Source organism: Mycteria americana, chromosome 12 (assembly GCF_035582795.1).
Source record: "Mycteria americana isolate JAX WOST 10 ecotype Jacksonville Zoo and Gardens chromosome 12, USCA_MyAme_1.0, whole genome shotgun sequence".
Lineage (NCBI taxonomy): Eukaryota > Metazoa > Chordata > Aves > Ciconiiformes > Ciconiidae > Mycteria > Mycteria americana.
Genome location: NC_134376.1, coordinates 7,309,666 through 7,328,043, shown reverse-complemented (window position 1 = coordinate 7,328,043; position 18,378 = coordinate 7,309,666). Strand labels below are relative to the sequence as shown.

At 36.3% G+C, this 18,378-nt stretch overlaps 1 protein-coding gene across 1 annotated transcript in view; it reads left to right on the top strand.

Annotated features, from left to right (window-relative positions):
* DNAAF5 (dynein axonemal assembly factor 5) overlaps window positions 1–18,204 on the top strand; it is a 30,824-nt gene extending 12,620 nt beyond the window's left edge. Inside the window, exons 8-13 of the mRNA XM_075515657.1 lie at window positions 4,638–4,806; window positions 7,398–7,545; window positions 13,023–13,173; window positions 14,558–14,714; window positions 16,491–16,682; window positions 17,184–18,204. Coding sequence (XP_075371772.1) covers window positions 4,638–4,806; window positions 7,398–7,545; window positions 13,023–13,173; window positions 14,558–14,714; window positions 16,491–16,682; window positions 17,184–17,323 — 957 coding nt within the window. The 3' untranslated portion in view covers window positions 17,324–18,204. The remainder of the gene's footprint in view (window positions 1–4,637; window positions 4,807–7,397; window positions 7,546–13,022; window positions 13,174–14,557; window positions 14,715–16,490; window positions 16,683–17,183) is intronic.
* Window positions 18,205–18,378: the final 174 nt, after the last annotated feature.

Below are 18,378 nucleotides of genomic sequence, written 5' to 3'. Positions count from 1 at the left end.
AGTAGTTTTGTTTGGGAATTGCTTGTTTTTCATCTGTATGTGTATAGCAATCTCTTTCAAAAATTATATAGAAATATAATAGTTAAACATTTAGATATACATATAACTTCAAATTAATCAGATTCACTCTGTTTCAAAGAAGCATGAGAGAATACTTGGATTCCGTGTTTAGTCATAAAATTGTTCTGCAAAGATCTATCCCTATGGCTTTGTTCTGGTGGTTACTTAATATTTAGAAGTCACTGTGAAGGCTGAAAGATCTATGAATGCTATCATTTGACAGTCAAAATATCGATATTTCTGCTTTGCGACATCACAGTTCGTAGTTGTTAGGTGCTACATCTATTTCCAGACAACAGTTTGAAGATCTCAGTTTAATGTGGAGTCCTGCAAATCCACAGGGCTGTAATTAAAATTAGCAGCAACAGAGACTAGTCTTACATGTTCGTTCTTTTATGGAACTGGAAGACAGGGTAGTGCTAGGGTTAGGGTGGGACTAAAGCTGAGGTTAAAGTCTAGGGTAATGGTGGTGCCAGAACAGCTGAATGTACTATTGCATCTTGCAAACACTGTAAGACTAGAATGTACACTGATGTTTCTAAGGCAACTATTAGCTCCTACATGAGTGTGAATATCTGGTTAATATCTAAGTTTTGCTGACATAACAGGAAAGGATATTACTCGGGTAAGAAACTTAGGAGTTGGCCTCATTGCTACATCTTGTAAGGCTTGTTCACTGGCTGCGGGCTGTACCAGTGGGGAGTAATGGCTCATAGCTAGTCCAAGGTTGTGCGTCTCTCACTGTACATACTGTATATGATTAATACCAGAATTAAGTTTGGAGTTGGGTTTACAATTTGGGACAGCAGAGCTTGGAGAATTACGTTTCTTCATAACTTTGGTTGAAGGCTCATAGAGTTAGAATATGTGCTGGTTCTGAGAAGGGCCCTAGAATTCAGTTTTATTTTGTGGCCAAAAACACCCGGTATGGATCTGTAAGCTATAGTTACAACTAGATTTTTATTGTTTGTTTTAAAGTGTGTTTAGGTTAGGTTTCAGAATAGATGGCTTGAAGTACATTACTGGAGCATGGGAAGCTCACAGTTGGATGAGGGCAGCCATTGGCCTAGGAGAACACTTTACTTGGGTGGACACTAGTCACTGGGCCATGGTTTAGGTAAAGTTTTGGGACAGGAAGTGTTCAAGAGTTTATGCTTGTTGCTGGATTCTGCAAAGCCTTGGGCATGCTCATTGAACTGTTGATGCTTACTTTTTAGGTGGGTATAAGTCACTGGATTATTGTTAATGCTAGGTTATACAGAGGAGCACACAATTGGCCAGGAAAAAACTCAAATATATTTTCTGACTATTAAAGAACAAGTCACCTATAGATCAAGAGCACTACTAGCCTTAAAAAGGTGATAGTTTTGTAATCATTTTTTTTACCTGTAGACAAAGATCAGGCTGATTTTACAGTAGTTAACCTTTTTACCTCTTCACCAGAATCAAAAGTTTAAATGTTGCAGGAATGCTTTAAAATCAAGGACATCTGTAGATGCCCTGATAATAGATGAGCTTTTTTGGCTAAACATTATCTCATCCCCTTATTTCTCTCTTCCTCTTTCTTCTGCAAGCTAAATATCAAATAAATCAGCAAGCCATCCTCATGTAGTATAATTGTGACCTATCCAAGTTGTCTTTTTTCAAATGTACGCCTTAAATGCGATGGCTATTCTACTTCCTTTTCTCTTGCTCCCAGGCATGGTATTCCAAAGGCCTGCGTAGCATCAGTATTTATGGCCCCACAGCTGACAGGCTGCCTCCGAGGAGACATATGCTTAGAAAACTATTCCAAAAGAAGTAAAATAGAACAAAGCTTGAAACTAATATTGAAAAGACTTTGCAGGTCAAAGAGGTTCGGCATGAAGATCTGTCTCATGGAGAGCCAGTGCCAGAGTAGGATTTTTTGGGGGGTTGTTTTGGGTTTTTTTTAAAACAAACAGTCTGTCTAAGTAAGCCTCAGACAGATGGATCTATGTTTTGCAGTATCTTGTCTGTTTAGCCCAACAGTGGTCTGTAAAGTCAGCAATGTCCATTTAAAACTTTACAAATTCATACTCCTACACATAAAGAAGTTCCATGGAGATAAAGCCTGATTTTTCATATATGGAAAAGTTGATCTCCCAAGATTATTAAAGGTTTAAGATGTTCCTGCCGTTACAGATGATTTTTAAAGTTGACAGTACTTTGGATGAGAACCCTTTTTCTCATTAGCCTGCCTTTCAGCTAGGCAGATAGAAAATCTGGCAGCGAGATTACATAATTGCAATATTTCAAATTTATCACAAAGACAAATACGGCTTGATTTTATTTTTTTTTTCGCCCTAGTTACTGACTATTCTAGAACTTCAGAGTGAGACGTACAACTTGCAGAAGGCAAGAAGTCCCTGTTAAAATAGCTTAAGACCATATAGAACAAATGTATTACATCTAGCTTTAGAAGTATAAATTTGTTCACAAAAGAAGTCTGTATTCAGGATCAAAAGATTTTGAGTATAAACAGAAATTATACAAAAATTTGCATTATAGAACTTCAATTCAGGCTTTACTATAAGGGGACAGAAGATCACAGAGATAGCAGAGACCACAACTGATGTGACCTGATTGTGAACACTCACAATCTTGCTTGATTTTTGGCCCCTTTGCTTTGTGTTCATCAGTGTTTCTGGTTGCTTAGGGCTAAGGAAAGAGATCAAGACCACCAACTGAGCACTTTGGCATCATGATGAGGAGTATGGTTTACAGCCCCAAATAGACAGAAGCCCTATCACTTGTTAGAGCCTGTTAAGCATGTATTGAGCTTGTCAGTGATTTAACTGGTGACCTCAAGATAAGATTTTGTTTCATTACCAGTGGCCTGTGCTATCTTGGCTTTTCTTTTGGCACACATTGATTATTAGCATCAAAATATTGTATCATTAAACTTGTTAGCTTTCAAATATAGGAAAAAAATCACCCTTGCTATTTTTCTTTTTAATTGTGAGACACTTCTTAAGGAGAAGATATGCGTCAGTCTATTGGCATATTTAATTTATTCTCTTTTTTTTAAATTGTACTCCTGAAACTACTTAAAGAGTTTATTTTAAATCACCTGTGAACAATGTATTCTTTTGTATCTCTTTTGTTCAATGGAAAAAACCATCTTGCCGATTGTGGTGGGGTTAATAATGGGGAACAGTTTCTGTCTTGACACATTCTGTCATGTAAAATGTTCCAATTGATTTACAGATAAATTAATATTTTACATATAAGTTATTCTGAGTTGTTTTGGCTGGTTGGCAGAATGCTTCCAGAGAGGAGAAATCTATTGTGCTTGAGGGAGGCAAACCTGCTTTAAGAGTAACCTTTGCCCTTAGCAAATCTGGATTCCCCCCCCCCCCCCCCCAGAAATCTCATTTATTTTCTCCACATCTGGTACTTCCATAATAACATCTTTGTCTGGCAAGTGATTAGTCTGTAAAATTCTCAAGGTCCTAGACATGTTTCAGCTAACTTGTGCAGTTGAGTTCAGCTTAAAAATATGACTACAATTTGTAGTTCTACTGAGCCACTTAGAGTCAAATGATGTCACTCATAGCGCTGCACTACATCTTTCCCTGCTAGAACTGGCCCTGCTGACGACATATGTTATTTCTCAGTGGAGTTTCTAATGGTGTCTTGCTCCCCATTCTTGATTCACTGTCCACTGAAATCACTAACACTATAGATGCTGCTTTCAGCATTATATATATATATATATATGTATATGCTTTTAATCTCTTCCTTAGAGAAGTTTTGTACCTCTGGTAGGAGTCTTCAGGAATTGTAAAAGCAAATTTTCCTTTGCTTTGAAATACATCTGCTACAAGTGATTAAGAAAATCTATATGCTTCCTTGCCAAGCATGATCATGTCTGGAATTCATTTAGTAGTTCTTTTATGTACATGTTTTATTTGCCTGTCTTGTAGAATAGTCTCAATGTAAACATGAAGAAGGTACTTCAGATGTAACAGTGAGTTTTGGTACTTCTGAGCAACCGAAGTTGAGAATTTCAAAATGAACCTGCCCGGCTACTGTAAAGAGAGAGCATCTTGCATAATTAAAACTGGAAAAACATAAAAGGAGGGGGAGAGGGGAAATACCATGTCTTCTCTGAGCTGCAACAGCAATAGTTTTTGGAAGCTGCCATAGCCTGCTAGATGGGATTGTGAGAAATTCCCTCTATATTAATGTTTTAAAGCATTCTTAAATTAAGAAGAAAAATCACTACATCTTTAAAACTAGTAAGGGCTTTTTATGACGTGGTTAGTTTTTGGATAGGTTTTCACATGGATTAGAGATTCTTTCATTTTGCTGTTACATTGCTGTGTTCCTTATAATTTCATTCTGAAATCAGGACAAATGTTTCCATTTGATTTAAAGTTAATGGATGTAAGTATAGGCAGACATTAAATATCAATCTTGATTGTCCAAGTAGAAACTATGAAATCTTCTTGTGTCCCTTCTGTTCTTATAGTATAATTATGAGTTTTTAAAGTTTTTTCTTTTTTTTAATATTGTTTCAGTTAAGATAAAGTATCCTGTCTCTGTTTTAACAGGTAGAGGAAACAATGTCTTCATTAGCTGAAGTGCAGCAATTGGATGGTTTTCTTTATCTCTACAAACAGCATATAATTCAGCTTATGGAATGGGTTTCAGTATCATGTGATTGTTGGACATGCTATTCTCCAGAAATATTACAGTTAGAGGTCATTGCAACTCATTCAGGTATGACTTATTCAGTAGTGTGATAGGTCACCCAGTTTTAAAAAAAATAAAGTAATAATCTCCATAACCTGCAGACACATTGTGTTCTATCATGAATAGTGTAATATTCAGGGACTTCACAAGAATATGATGGAAAGCAAAACCGAAAATGTTGAAGCAGCTCAAATTCCAAAAGACTCCTTGGCTGCAAGGAGCATACTAATAGCACTTACGTAAAAGTACAGTTTCAGGTAAATGAAATGGGTAAGGATTTTGGGGAGATGAACTGATGTAGCTTATGTGTCCAAAAATGTATCTATTGTTTCCATCTATTCACTAGTCTTATAAAAGATACTGTCTATCTGTACAAACATTTCCTCACGTTCTTCAATACATTACTGTGTATAGATTAGTGAAACACTTTGGCATACGTTTCACCTCGGTTCATACCTGCACAGTGAACATTCCTCTGATGCAGCTCTCCAGATTGCATCTACAGGCAAGGGATGCAGTGACAAGCAGTTCTTTTCACCTAGGCACCCATTTTAAGATGATTAAAATGGAAAGTCCTGTTTATTTGGTTTTGCCTTTCTGTTAGTTAAAAAGGGGATGTAGACAGCTACTTCAGCTATGGGTGAAATGTTGTTATTGCTACTGAAGATAGTTAAATGTGGACAGATATGTTTTTCTGTATCTTCTGCATTTAATCCTTGAACCTCAAAAAAAGCCTCCACAAACCTATGTGAAGCACCCACTCGCTGGGTTGTGCAGCAACTAGCATAAGTACTTTTTCTTTTTTTTCATCTGTGGAAAGAACAAAAAGTTTTTTCAGTGCAAGATCTGACAGGCCAACTTTTCTGTATATTTGCGCTCCCATTTCCATGACTGAGGGACTTCTAGACGGTTGTCTCTGTTTTCCTTAATGCTAAATAAATCATCAAATGTCTGGGCAAACATTTTGGCTTGCACCCAATGCTGGTAATACACTATTGTCTGTGTTTTCTGTCTGACACAGCAGCTCCTAGAGCTATTTTTTTTTTTCCTCCTTTCTTTTCATTCCCACACATAATGTTGTTTTTAATCAATTTAATCAGGTTTACTCATTTCAAATTTCTCAGTTTTTACTGTTTTTAGGAATGTATGCTTAAGCTGAAATTAGCAATGTAGTTTATTGTGTTTATTTTCCATCTGTTGAATTTGCTGTTATCATTTTGATATAATAGTAGTATCTTTTAGATGTCTTAGAACTCACATGAAGCAATGTATTTTTAATAAATGCTGTGAAAATAAAGACCTATTTGTTGGCACAGAAATTTAGCAAATTGCAGTTCAACACCCTGTATTGCTTCAGTCTAGACAGTGAAGATTTGGAAGGTTTTATTATTATATTAAACATTAAATTTCCAGATATTATTAAATGCTAGTGAACTTGGTTTGGAATCTTGAATACTTCAATCTGTCCATTCCATGTGTGAGGAATATTCTTGTCATCAGAAATGCCAGTGTTGTGTCTCCTTCTGGGAGGCTTTTCTGAGTTACTGTGGCTGAATGGAGTATGCATCACAAGGAAGCAAATCTGAAGAAGTTCCTAGAGGAAAGCAGTTTATTGCAAACATAGAGCGGAAAGAGCATTCTACAGCAAGAAGCTTGCAGAATAAAGCACATGTATAGCCTATATGTATTCTTCCTCTTTAAAACCATGCAGATGTTAATCATTATCAAGCAGAAAGGCACAAACTTCCTTCTGTCTTGGGAAAATAATTTCTTCAAATGTTGGGATAACAGCTTAGGGTTTGGGGTTTTTTTAGTTGTTTAGTAGTGAAAACAGAACTCATCATAGGATGTGAAAATGTTAACAAACTAGAGAATGCATTTGGAAAATATTTTTATTTCAAATAGTAGCTTCTAAAATTCATTGTATTTTAGATTCTCTTGTAAAATGCAAATAATCATTATTTAAACATGGAGAAAGAATACTGCTGCAATAATTCTATTATCCAAGTTTTGAGGCTGACCCTTTCAAACATGTCTTTTCCTCTGCCTCTGGGAGTCATTAACATCTTTCCTTGAATGCTGCACGTGGAAAAACTTGAAAGAAGAAAAAAGCGTAGTTAATGCTGCTGTTTGGAGTGGTGTCATGGTCATACCAGATTCAGTATAATTTTTCATTAAGTTCGGTAAAACCAGAACTTTCTGCATAGCATCAAGCTTTCAGAGCTACATAGTGAACAGCATTAGTCCACCCAAAATGTCATCTTGTACTGCTGTTCCCAGCAACTAGCGGATGTCATTGATACGTCCACGCAACATAATGCAAGGTAGTACAGCAATACCAAGCTGGCTAAATGACATGTGAGTAAACTGGTCTTCAGGCAGCACCATGCTGCCGTGGCTAAGACTGTGGGTACCTGAGCCCATGGGGAGGTAGCTGGGGTATTTGTACACCACCTAATATGATATAACATGGATACATCAACGGCTGCCATGCAAGAGTGGAAAGTTAAGTACTATTTTAATACCAGGCATATTACAAATTTTAACGCACTCACTTACTAACATCTAAATAGAACTTATTAGTACTGTGAAATAAGTCTTACCTGTTTATTTTCTAGGTCCTGTCATAGGTGAAGCTCTGAATAACTTTATTGTCATTCTTAAGACATGTCTTCAGCCAAACAAAGATCCCCAGATGCGGTTAAAACTTTTCACTGTTTTATCACAGTTGCTCCAGAAAGCAAGTGAAACCATCAATTCTCAGGGGTAAGTAGAGTTCTAGTTTCACACAACTATTTGAACACTACAGCGGCATTAAAAAGTAATGGCCATGGTAGTTGTTTAACCCCTATAATTGTGTCCATGTTAGCATGTCTGGGAGAAGAAAGACTTTCCCACCATCTTCTACAGCATATTTTCCTGCTGTATTTTTTAACAATGCTTGGAAGGGCAGAGTGCAATAATTTTTTTTTTTAAATATAAATAAATTGAAGTCTGGACTTCCTCCACTGTAGTTTTTCTACCTCTGCCACTATGGAGAATTCAAATGGATGTCATGCAGATCTGGATAGTTTTCAAAAAATAAAGACCTATAGTTGAAAAGAATATATGTTTGAAAGCTAAAATGGGGATTCTTAGGAAATATGGGGGAGGGGGATAGTTGTTTTTCCTCTTTTTTTTTTTTTTTTTTTTTTTTTCCTCCTATCCAACTCCTAAATCCTTAAACTTTGCCTGTAGTCATTGTAAGGAAACAATAAAACACCCCCAAAAATGGGCATTCAAAAATGCCCATGATATAGCATGGTGTTTAAAAAGCATTAAACTAAATGTTTGATAAGGAGTTACTATTACTCTTAGTGACTGATGATGGAAGTCTCCTGTTGCTTGCCACTATTTATGCATTGCAAGTATGATCTAACTATAATTTACGGTGCTTATAAAACCCCTCCATTTATAACAATCCCAACAGTGGAGCTCTTTTGTCATTATTAATTTAGCCCTACTAGTAGTACAAACACTTCTGCAAAGTTGTCCTGAATACATAAACTATATCTACGCTGCTTTTCCCAATGCCTGCTGCAGTTAGTATGTAAATGTATTCTGATGCAGATTTTTTTCATTTTTAACTCTTTAAAAAGACAAAAAAAATAAATCACAGGAAGCATTCTTCCTAAAAGTACTTTGATAGCAATGGTCATTTATACTTAAAAGTTTTTTCGTTATTCTGATGAGTAAATTGGTGCAGTGGGCATTCTGGTATGTTGAACATTCATTCAGGTTCCGTGAGGCCATGGTAGCATGAACGTAGATGTATTTTTACCATTTTTAGATATATTTAGTATATTCATGGCCTGCATCCTGTAATGTAGCAGGGGAGGAACCCTGGTGTTCCCATTCAGTGGGGGATTCCCAGTAAGCTGAAGAATTTCTGCTAACACATCCCCTAATAGATTTTGAGCTAGGGTGCTTAAGATGGAATATAATGAAGCTGTCCTTTTTTAACTGAAAGCTTTTGTGCCAAGTGTGGTGTTGTCTGTTTCCATATTTTCAGGATCCAGTATTAAAATCCCTATTCATACGAAAAATCTCTTTGTAGTCAGTCACTTATTTAAATAATCGTGTAACTGAGTGGTAGTTACAATATCAATCTAGATATGCAAGAATCTTCCTGAAAGAAAGAAAGAAGGAAAAGCACTTTGAAAAATATTTTAAGTGTTCCAGGATCTGACTATTTGTTGTAAGCTAATCTGTTATATTTCAGATCTGTATCATCCAGCTGAGAATGCAAAGACCATGGAGCCAAGAAATGTCATCTTGTGTGTTCTGTGGTGCCCTGAACACAACAATAATGCTTATTAAGTGTGTAATAACATATTTCAGTCTAAAAATGGGATAATGCAACTCTCTCCCATCTATTTATTTTCTTTTATGGCCTGATTTTACTGTCCTTTATTTACTGCAGAATACATTATTAGCTCCTGTTCATCTACCATACACATACATTTATTATTTTCTACATTTGTTTTTAAAACATTAAATATATTCGTTCTTTTAAAGTATTTACTCAAATTCAGACCTGGTCAACAAGTTAGTCTCACTGGCATTTCTTCTCTGTACGTTTTCAGTGATCTGGTCTCCTGCTCTTCCTCCTCAGAAATAGCGTTACAGATTACAGCAGAATAGAATTTGAAGAATTGAGTTAAATTCTCTGTTCTGCCTCTCATTTGTGATCTACAGAAAATCATTTAGGCTGCATCTAAGCAGTACGCCAGGTACATTACATGGCATGCTACAGAGTCATGACCTGCAACGTTCCTGACTAGGGTGGCTAGGAGGTAGGAAGGACTTCTCCATAGCCTTATTCATTCTTTGTTTCTCGCCTGTACAGTAGGACTGGTAGCACTTCTTTATCTGAAAGTCTCTGAAGTGCTCAGGTGAGTATATTAAGTTAGATCATGTAGATACTGCTGATAGAGATGATCAGTACAGGACCACATGGAGAACATCATCAAAGAGTAAACTTTTGTTTTGGCAGTAGCCAAAGTTAAGTAGGATGAATTAAAAAATCTTTCATCTGCAACCCGGTCATTTGTATAAATAATGGAGCCAAAGAGGGGAAAAACAAAACCAACCCAATGAGCTTTCAGCTTCATAAGATTCCCAGGAAAGGGAAATTACCAGTGTGGAAAAAATAGAAGAATATGTTTCAAAGTAATACTCTCAGCAAATACAGCCACACATCACACCGGCTCTCCGCAGATAGCAGTGATGGAGGTTCTTTTGCTCAGGGCAGTGTGAGTGAATGGCCTTTTGTCAAGATTAGATATATCCAATTAGGTTAATAGACCTGTTTGTATGAAGAACACTCCTGGCTAAGGATGGCCCAGTCTAACTCATAATGAGGCTCTCTGTCCTCTGAGAACAAGAGCAATGCAATGGATTTTCCCAGGAGATTTATCTTCAGGAACTAAAAAGCAGTAGAGGGAGCTAAATAACTCTTTGAAGTCTTGATGCTACTTACCATTATAACAGCCAATGCTTTAATGTAGGAAGTAACATGTAAAGTTTTTGTGTTTGAAGAGTTATTTGCAAAACATTTTTCGAGATTTTTATTTGTAAAAGCAAATGCAGTTTTGTTTTGAATTACCTGGATTTAAGATGTTAAGTTTGGAAAAAAACAAAAGCATACACACAAAAAACCCAAAACACAACAATCCACAAACATAAAAAGCCAAGTGCAGCAGTGCCATAACAGCAGAAAAGGAGGCAATCCAGAACAAAAATGTATAAAAAAAAAATTAACATGGAATGAAAGTTTAAGTATATAAGTCCATAAAATGGGGGTAGCAATTTTAATGTAAACCCAAGCTCTGCTTTTTATATCTGCATGAGAGCTATTGTATTATTGTATGCACAGATCACGTTTTAGTTATTTCATATCCAGTTGGGAATAAAATCTCAACTTTGTAAATACAAATAGCACAGACAGGGTATGTTTTCTCAGGGAAATGACTCACTTTTAGAATTAAGTTAGATTTACAACAGTAAGATCTGAAAATGGAAAGAGGGAGAATTTAATTGCATCAGCAACAGCAAAAAATACATCTTAATGGTAATGAGAGATAGTGTGGTGAAGTAGTAATAAGTTCTGGTTACACAATCACATTCACTGCTGGCAGTAATTTGTTTAGCTCCTTAAAAACATTCTAACAGTTTAGATAGGAAGGCTTTCAGTTATTATGCTAAACACAGTTGTGTGGTCATCTAATTTTGTTTGAGTCTGACATGATTGAGTCAGATAATTGCCAGATATTGCTTTACTGATTCTGTTTCAAGGCACTAGAACAAATAGTCTCACAAATAGCATAGCATTACGGTTAACATAATGCTGATGGAATTTACCTTTATGTTTTGACAGACTGGATTTTCTTTGCAGTTTAACAGAAGGCTTTATTAAAAACAGAAGCAGCTACTGATCAGATAGCACAGTAGCACAGATAGCACAAAGCTTTTTTTAGCTTTGGAGCTAAAAGGAAATTTGGAATGATGGTGATCATTAGTTGTCTTTTTTTTTCTGGCAACTTTTTGAATAGAATGTTATTAATTCTCAAAAATACGTTTAAAATAATAAATTGAAAGGGTTTTGACAAATTTAGATGTGTTTAATGGGACATCAGGTTTCTTGTTATTACTGAATCTTAAGTGCCATCTGCTGGACAGGAGGCAAGAATGGATCTTGGACTTTCTCGGACACAGAGCACTCCCTTGGCCAAGGGGCTGAGCAGCAGCCAGGTGTATCTATTTTCATCATGTTGAAGATGGAGATTTTCAGTTTTGTGTATGTGCAATAGATAATTAAGGGCTGTCAGGCTAGGTGGTCATACTTTAGTCAGATTACACCTGGGTGACACGGTCTAACTGCAGTGGGTAAAAGGGTAGTTACGGCAAAGAAGTAGATACAATTACATTGCTTATTACATTGATACAATATTATTATGGAATTTTTTACTGCTGGATTCTCATTACTGGATGATTTTGTTTTGTTGTTGGGCTCGGGGGTTTTTTGGGTTTTTTAAAAGTACTTAGTGATAATTGTTTATTGTTAACATCTACCCATTATGTTCCTCCTGTGGCTTGACACATCTGTGTAGGAGCCATTTATTCATCCTGGAAATGTAGAACTTCTATCAAAAAGTCAGCAACAGCTTCTTCCCTTTCTGCCAAGCACCAGGGTGGTGATGTGCTGTTTTGCACTCAGGTGGCCGCAGTCCAGGTCTCCAGGAAATTTGAATGGAGTGGGACACAAGTCAAGGTAGATTTAGCCTGTTACTTGTCAATCTGTTTTGCACGCTGCCAGCTGCTTTTTAAGGCAGAGAGGCACAGTGAATAACCTGAGCCTTAGTCATCTAGTCACAGCCAGGCACGCGTGTCTCTTGGATGCAGCAAAGTTTTTTTTTTTAACTTGTGTGTAAGATCTACATCTTTTCCTCTTAATTTAAAATTGTTTGAGCTCGAATTAAATGGGTGCGAGGGAATACTGCCTATTGCAATTGCTGACTCTCGCAGCAACTTTTAGCATTATAATAGCCCATTCAGTAGAGGAAGAGGAAGAAGCATCAGCAAAAATATTACAGATTTGTGTGTTTGTAATGAAAGCAAACTAGTATTGGGACTGGCACCATCAGAAAATCCGACAGGCCTCTCATCCTTGAGGGAGACGAGTTTCTGAGCCAAGGGAAAGCTGAAGTATTCCGTGCAGACTCCCTGCAGTATCAGTAGTTCAGGTCTCATCAATAGCATTCATACTTTTCACGTTATAAATACTTCTCACTGGACAGCCTCAAAGGGCCTTACAAATATTAATGAATCCTCACAGCGTTCATATGGGGTGTTATCTCCACTTCACAGCCGGAGAAAATAAGACAGAGAGAAGGTAAGTAGTTTACCAAGATAACACAGTGAGTCATGGGCATCGTCTGAAGTGGGAGAAAGTCTAGCCTCCCCTTTCCATGAATGTTAGGTATTTGTTTAAATATTATCTAGAAAAATTAAGTTATGAAAAGCTTATCACGTACATTATAATCACATTAGCTTATAAGATTTTATTTATTTTTTTACAAAGTCTTTTTTTTTTTTCCTTTTCTGCCGATGTTTCTATGACAGAAAATTCTCTTTTACAACCTGTCAGTCTCTTTATCACTTTCTCATGAACCTTTATTTTGCTTTCTTATTTTTGGCTTCAGGCTGTTCCCTAGCTACCTTGAGACTGTGATAAAAGACATCCTGGCTCCTAATCTGCAGTGGCATGCTGGAAGAACAGCAGCTGCCATCCGCACTACAGCTGTATCATGCCTTTGGGCTCTTACTCACTGTGAAATGCTTTCACCAAAAGAGGTAAATTCTCTCTTTCTCATCAAATGTGCTTGGAAATCTTAGGCAGGAGCACGGAATAAATGCAAGGGGGAAAAAAAGAATAAATCCTTATTATAAGTAATATTTTCAGATGGACATATAGTTTTCATAATAAAATTCATTAATTGTAATTGAGTATTAATAACTGAAATGATCAGTAGTGGAGGGATAATGATACCCTGATAAGAGACCTGAGGCAAGCAATATGGTGAGCTTTAGAACTCACCATTGTCAAATTTTGTAGATCTTTGTTCTAGCATAATGTCAGTTCTGTAGCACAAAATACTAACCGCTATTATTAGCACAGCAACTTGGGTACTTGACATTATTGGACCCCTAGCCAGCACTGGAGCTAGCCAGGACATGCTTTTCTGTAATGTGGCAAAAACAAGTTGTCTGGTTGCCTTGGAGCCCACAGGTCCATTGAGGAAAAAAAAATCTAAAAGATTCCTGGAAAGGGCAGGAGGACTTGAGATGGAACTTTGAAGGGTATCTGTAGAAACTGAAGTAGAGAGCTAACAGGGAGTGCACGTAAAGAAGTGTTACCCACCCTAGTGATTAAAGATTAATCGAATCTGAGGGGCTTTTTGAAGCTTCTTTGCTAACAGAAATAGCATTTGGAAAGGATGCACTGGAAATGTGTTAAATATAAGGGCATTTAAAAAAAAATAATAGAATTAAAATGTTTTAAATGTTCATAGTCTTTATTGTCTTTCTAACAGACCTTAATTGAACAAAGTGCTTAAACACATGTAACTGGTTGAGTTCACATATACGAAAACATTTATATCAGAGACTACTATTCTAGTTAAACAGTTTTTCTGAATCAGTGCCTTAATGCCTTTTTTGCATTAATGTATATGAAATGTACATATTAAATTGGACATATTAATGTAGATATTAATTGTACATATTAAAGTCAAATTATGAAACTCACTAAAACATTGTAATACAACAGTCTTTACTTTAAAGCTTCCTTTTAGAATAAGAGCACCATCTACTGGTACATACACATCATCCTCATCTCCAAATTATTTCAAGTCTTGCCAACAATTTTTTAAAAATAAAAAGGCAAGTAAGTTTAAAGCTTTTAGAAGTTACATAAAATTCATCTGCATATATACTGAGCATTCATGAACTGGATGATCGACTGGTAGATTTTCATTTCCCAAGCTTGCTTAGAGGCAAAAATAGAGCTGTGTAACTTCCAAGATTTTCAGGTTAACTTTTATAGTTAACTTTTTCTTTTTAAATTAAGCAAGCCAGTATCAGTCAGACCCAATGGTAACTGATGTAACCAATAAGCATATTGTTTTGGAGTGACTGAAAAGCTGTTGTTCTTCTATGCTTTTCCTGTTAATTGTAGATCTTAAAAGTCAAAGATGGGCTAATGCCCCAAATTATTGCTGCCATGGATGAAGACTCTAAAATTACTCGACTGATGGCTTGTCGTATTGTTGGCGTTTTATTAAAAGTCTGCGGGGAGCAGTTTGATGAAGATAAATTTACCAACACTTACACAGGTAAGTGTAAAAGTTGTTTTTTTGTTTTTTTTAATCAAGATCTCCGTGTTGAAGAATTACAGTTGCTTTTTTACCTGAAGTATCATAGTTAGCTTAGCTTTTAAGGATGAAAAGCATCGTGCTGCAGCAGTAGGCAGATTCACTGTATAGCTTTAGGATTCACTGTGCAGGTTGTCCACCTCGCTGGCAGATTCACTGCAGCTGATAATACAGACTAGGGAATGACCAAAACTGCTGTATGTCACGACAGCATCTGGCTTTAATCCCACGTAAAGAGCAAAAAGCCTTTAAACAGTTTGAGGTGCAAATAGGGGCAGATTGTATGTAGACTGGGTTTCTCAGCCATTCTTATTTCATTCCCATACACATATTCTAATGCTATTTCTGTATTCTCTTATCTGGTATTTTAACTATTCGGGTAGTTCTCCCCGAGAGTAATTTTATAGATATTAAGGAAATGGAAAAAGTGAAGTGCTGCACAAAGTCATACCATTAGCAGCATTTTTGTGTATGAGAGGCAATTTAATGTCTTCAGCCTGCAGAGACTAAGACATGGTCTTAAACTGATACATGAGACTGCTTAAAGTGTATAAAGTGCACATACACATTTTAGAAAATCAAGGTGTAAAACACCTGAGTAGGTGTTGTGAGTGTGACTCCAACAGCACTTGCTTTTTGCAAGGCCTTCCTGTAGTAGCTTTTTAACTGCAGTATTTCATTTCATCGACGTGGTGTACTGCAGACAAGTTAATGTCCCTTGGAAATGCCCTCGCTCCCAGCTGAGCAGAACTGAGCGGTATTCCCAACGTTATTATGCATTAGACCACTAGATGGAACTTCACTCGGTATTACGGTCCTTGCAAGGCTGGCCGGTATTTCATCTGCGTTGCTTCCTAGTTTAGACTATATGAAATAATGTTCTAACTATAGTGAAAGCAGAACAGTAATGCATTATATAAATGGTAGTCACATTGTTCTCCTTGCTGTGTTTCAGAGTGCCAAGAGCAAACCATTTCATTGTACCATAAATAGACCTGAATAGGTAGTGGGTTGGGTTTTTATTTAAAAAAAAAAAAAAAAAAGGAAAAAGAAAACCCTGATCTGGAGTGCTGTAATGTCAAATAGAGCTATTATCTGTAATGCTTCTTAGGATGATGTTTAAATGCTAAACAATGAATCAGGAGAAGTACAGTCTATGCTATGTAACGGGATTTATGTGCTCAGAGATATATACAAATAAATCGGACTTTCCCAAACTCAGCATCTTAATGGCTGATAGTTTTTCTTACATGGCATGGTAGAAATCTAACAACAAACATTTTTATTTTGGAGAAATACATGATCAGATAATTGTTAAAGTATGTCTTTGCATCTTGCATATTCAGATAGTCTGCAATGCAGTCATTCACTGAAATGGTAATATTTGATAGAAATACTGTGCTTTATAGAGCATAAAAATACTTAAACTCTGTACTTCTGTAATGCATTAATAGAAGTTCATAGTACCTTGTTAGAAAGAGGGCTAGAGAATGTTCAACTAATCTAAAGAATTTTGTACACTTTTTAAATGTTTTTGACAACATAACAATCCAATAACAATGCACTGCGTGCCTTTAGGAACAACGTACTACATGTATTCACAGTGTTCAAAAGACGGAAATATGTCATAAATGCAACAATAATTTCAGTGATGACAAAATACATTTGTTTTTTCAAGTGCAAAAGATAACTTCGCTGTTCACAGTGCTGTTTGGTTATGTATATGCTCTTTTTCAGAAGTTTTAAAGCGTCTGGATGATGCTTCGTGTGATGTACGACTGGCAGCTGCTCACACCTTAACTAATTGGTTTAAATGCTTAAAGGAGAGCGATGTGAAATCTGCAATGGAAAGTCATATTGAGTTTCTGTACCAAGAACTGTTGATACATCTCGATGACCCAGATCAAAATATCCAAAATGCAGTCCTAGGTAAGACTTTGTCATACATATTTTTAACAATGCTTTTTAAATCATGTTCTCAAGTGTTACATGAGAGTAGCGCGTACAACTAGAGGCGAATCCTTACAGGCTGGAAGCTCTCCTTTGGGTTTCAGTGAGTATGAGCGCAGACCTTTTACCTCTATGCAGAATGTAATGTGTTATCTAGCACTCACCAGAGGGGGAATGTCAGTGCATCTGGTGTATCAGAAGACTTTGTAGATGGTACACAGGATATGAAGCATAGACGCTAACCACTGCAGGATGTGACCATATCCTAGCTTGCTTGATGGATTCTTTGGAATTTATTAGTGTATCGGTCCGTGTTCAAGCACATAAATGTCAGAATACAGACCTCAGCAAATGAGGGGGGAATCAGGTTGTCATCAGGGCGCAACTTGTAGAAGAACAACTTCCAGGTTAGGGTTCGCTAACTTGGATAGAGAAATGCAGAGTGGCTAATGATTTATACAACGTATTTTTGTTTTACAGAAGTTTTAAAAGAAGGAAGCGTTTTATATCCAGAACTGCTCGTGAGAGAAATTGAAGGGGTTGTACATAAGCATCAAACGCCAGCCTATTGCAATCAACTACTACATCACATTCAGTCAGCCAAAGAATCAGCTTTATGAATCAATGCTGAAATTCTTTTTAGTGAAATGTATGTGAAAGCTGTATGATCTGGATTACTTTCGTATTTTCATTTGCTTAAGAAAGGCTGAGCAATAAATAGATTGTTTTTTCTTTGTAAGTTCACTATTAGCTCATTTAAAAGTCAAATTGGTACAATTTTATGTTCTTTGCCGTTTGAACAGTTCTTTGTATTTGCTAGCAATAAAACAATGTTTTAATTCACTTTGCATTGGAAGTTTTTCAGATACAAAGTTTAAAGGAGGAATGTTTTTCAGGAATTTGACACTATTTATAGTTGAGAAAGATAATTTATTTAACAAAGTAATAGTCTAATGTCAAAGTTGTTAATGTAATTCAGCGAGGACTCAGTGTTTCAAGGAGCATTTCAAACTCTGGGTAATATTCAGACTTTGCAGAGTCAGGTCTGTGAGGATCAGTTTTATCAAGAAAAAAAACCAGCCAAACTTCCCTTGCATAATGCAGCAAAATTTTTATAATGTTTTGAGTACTCATTATGCTGGTATAATAGGGACATATTCTGAGTAGGTGTCACTAAAGGAATAGTTTTTTATTGTCATTGTATTACATTTCGTGACTGAGAATAAAGCTAACCTTTTTAAATTAAGGTTTATACATGGGAGGAAACGTGCTGTTTTGTCATTTAAGATTAACAGTATTTATATTTTTGTATTAAATATATCACATCTGCAGTTTTTGTGTTTATACCATTGTGCCTTGGAAAGCAAGCAACATTTGTTTGCATATTACTTTGAAATGGAATTTTGCAACATTAGGTTAAAGCTTGATTTATTTTTTTAAAAGACCTTTGTAGTGTATATGTTTTAGTGTCTTCTTATGTTCTCAGCTATGTAATAAAGTAAGTGAGCTCCTAGATTCTTGTCTATGTCATTGTGGGGTAGTGTGCTATTTATTGCACACACAAATCATGGAAAATCAGGATCCTGATTTTTTTTTTTTAATTATCTGTATTGCAGACAAAAAGTGCTCTTTGGCTTCTAACTCTTAAGTGCCTTGGCTTTTGTATCAAGTCTAA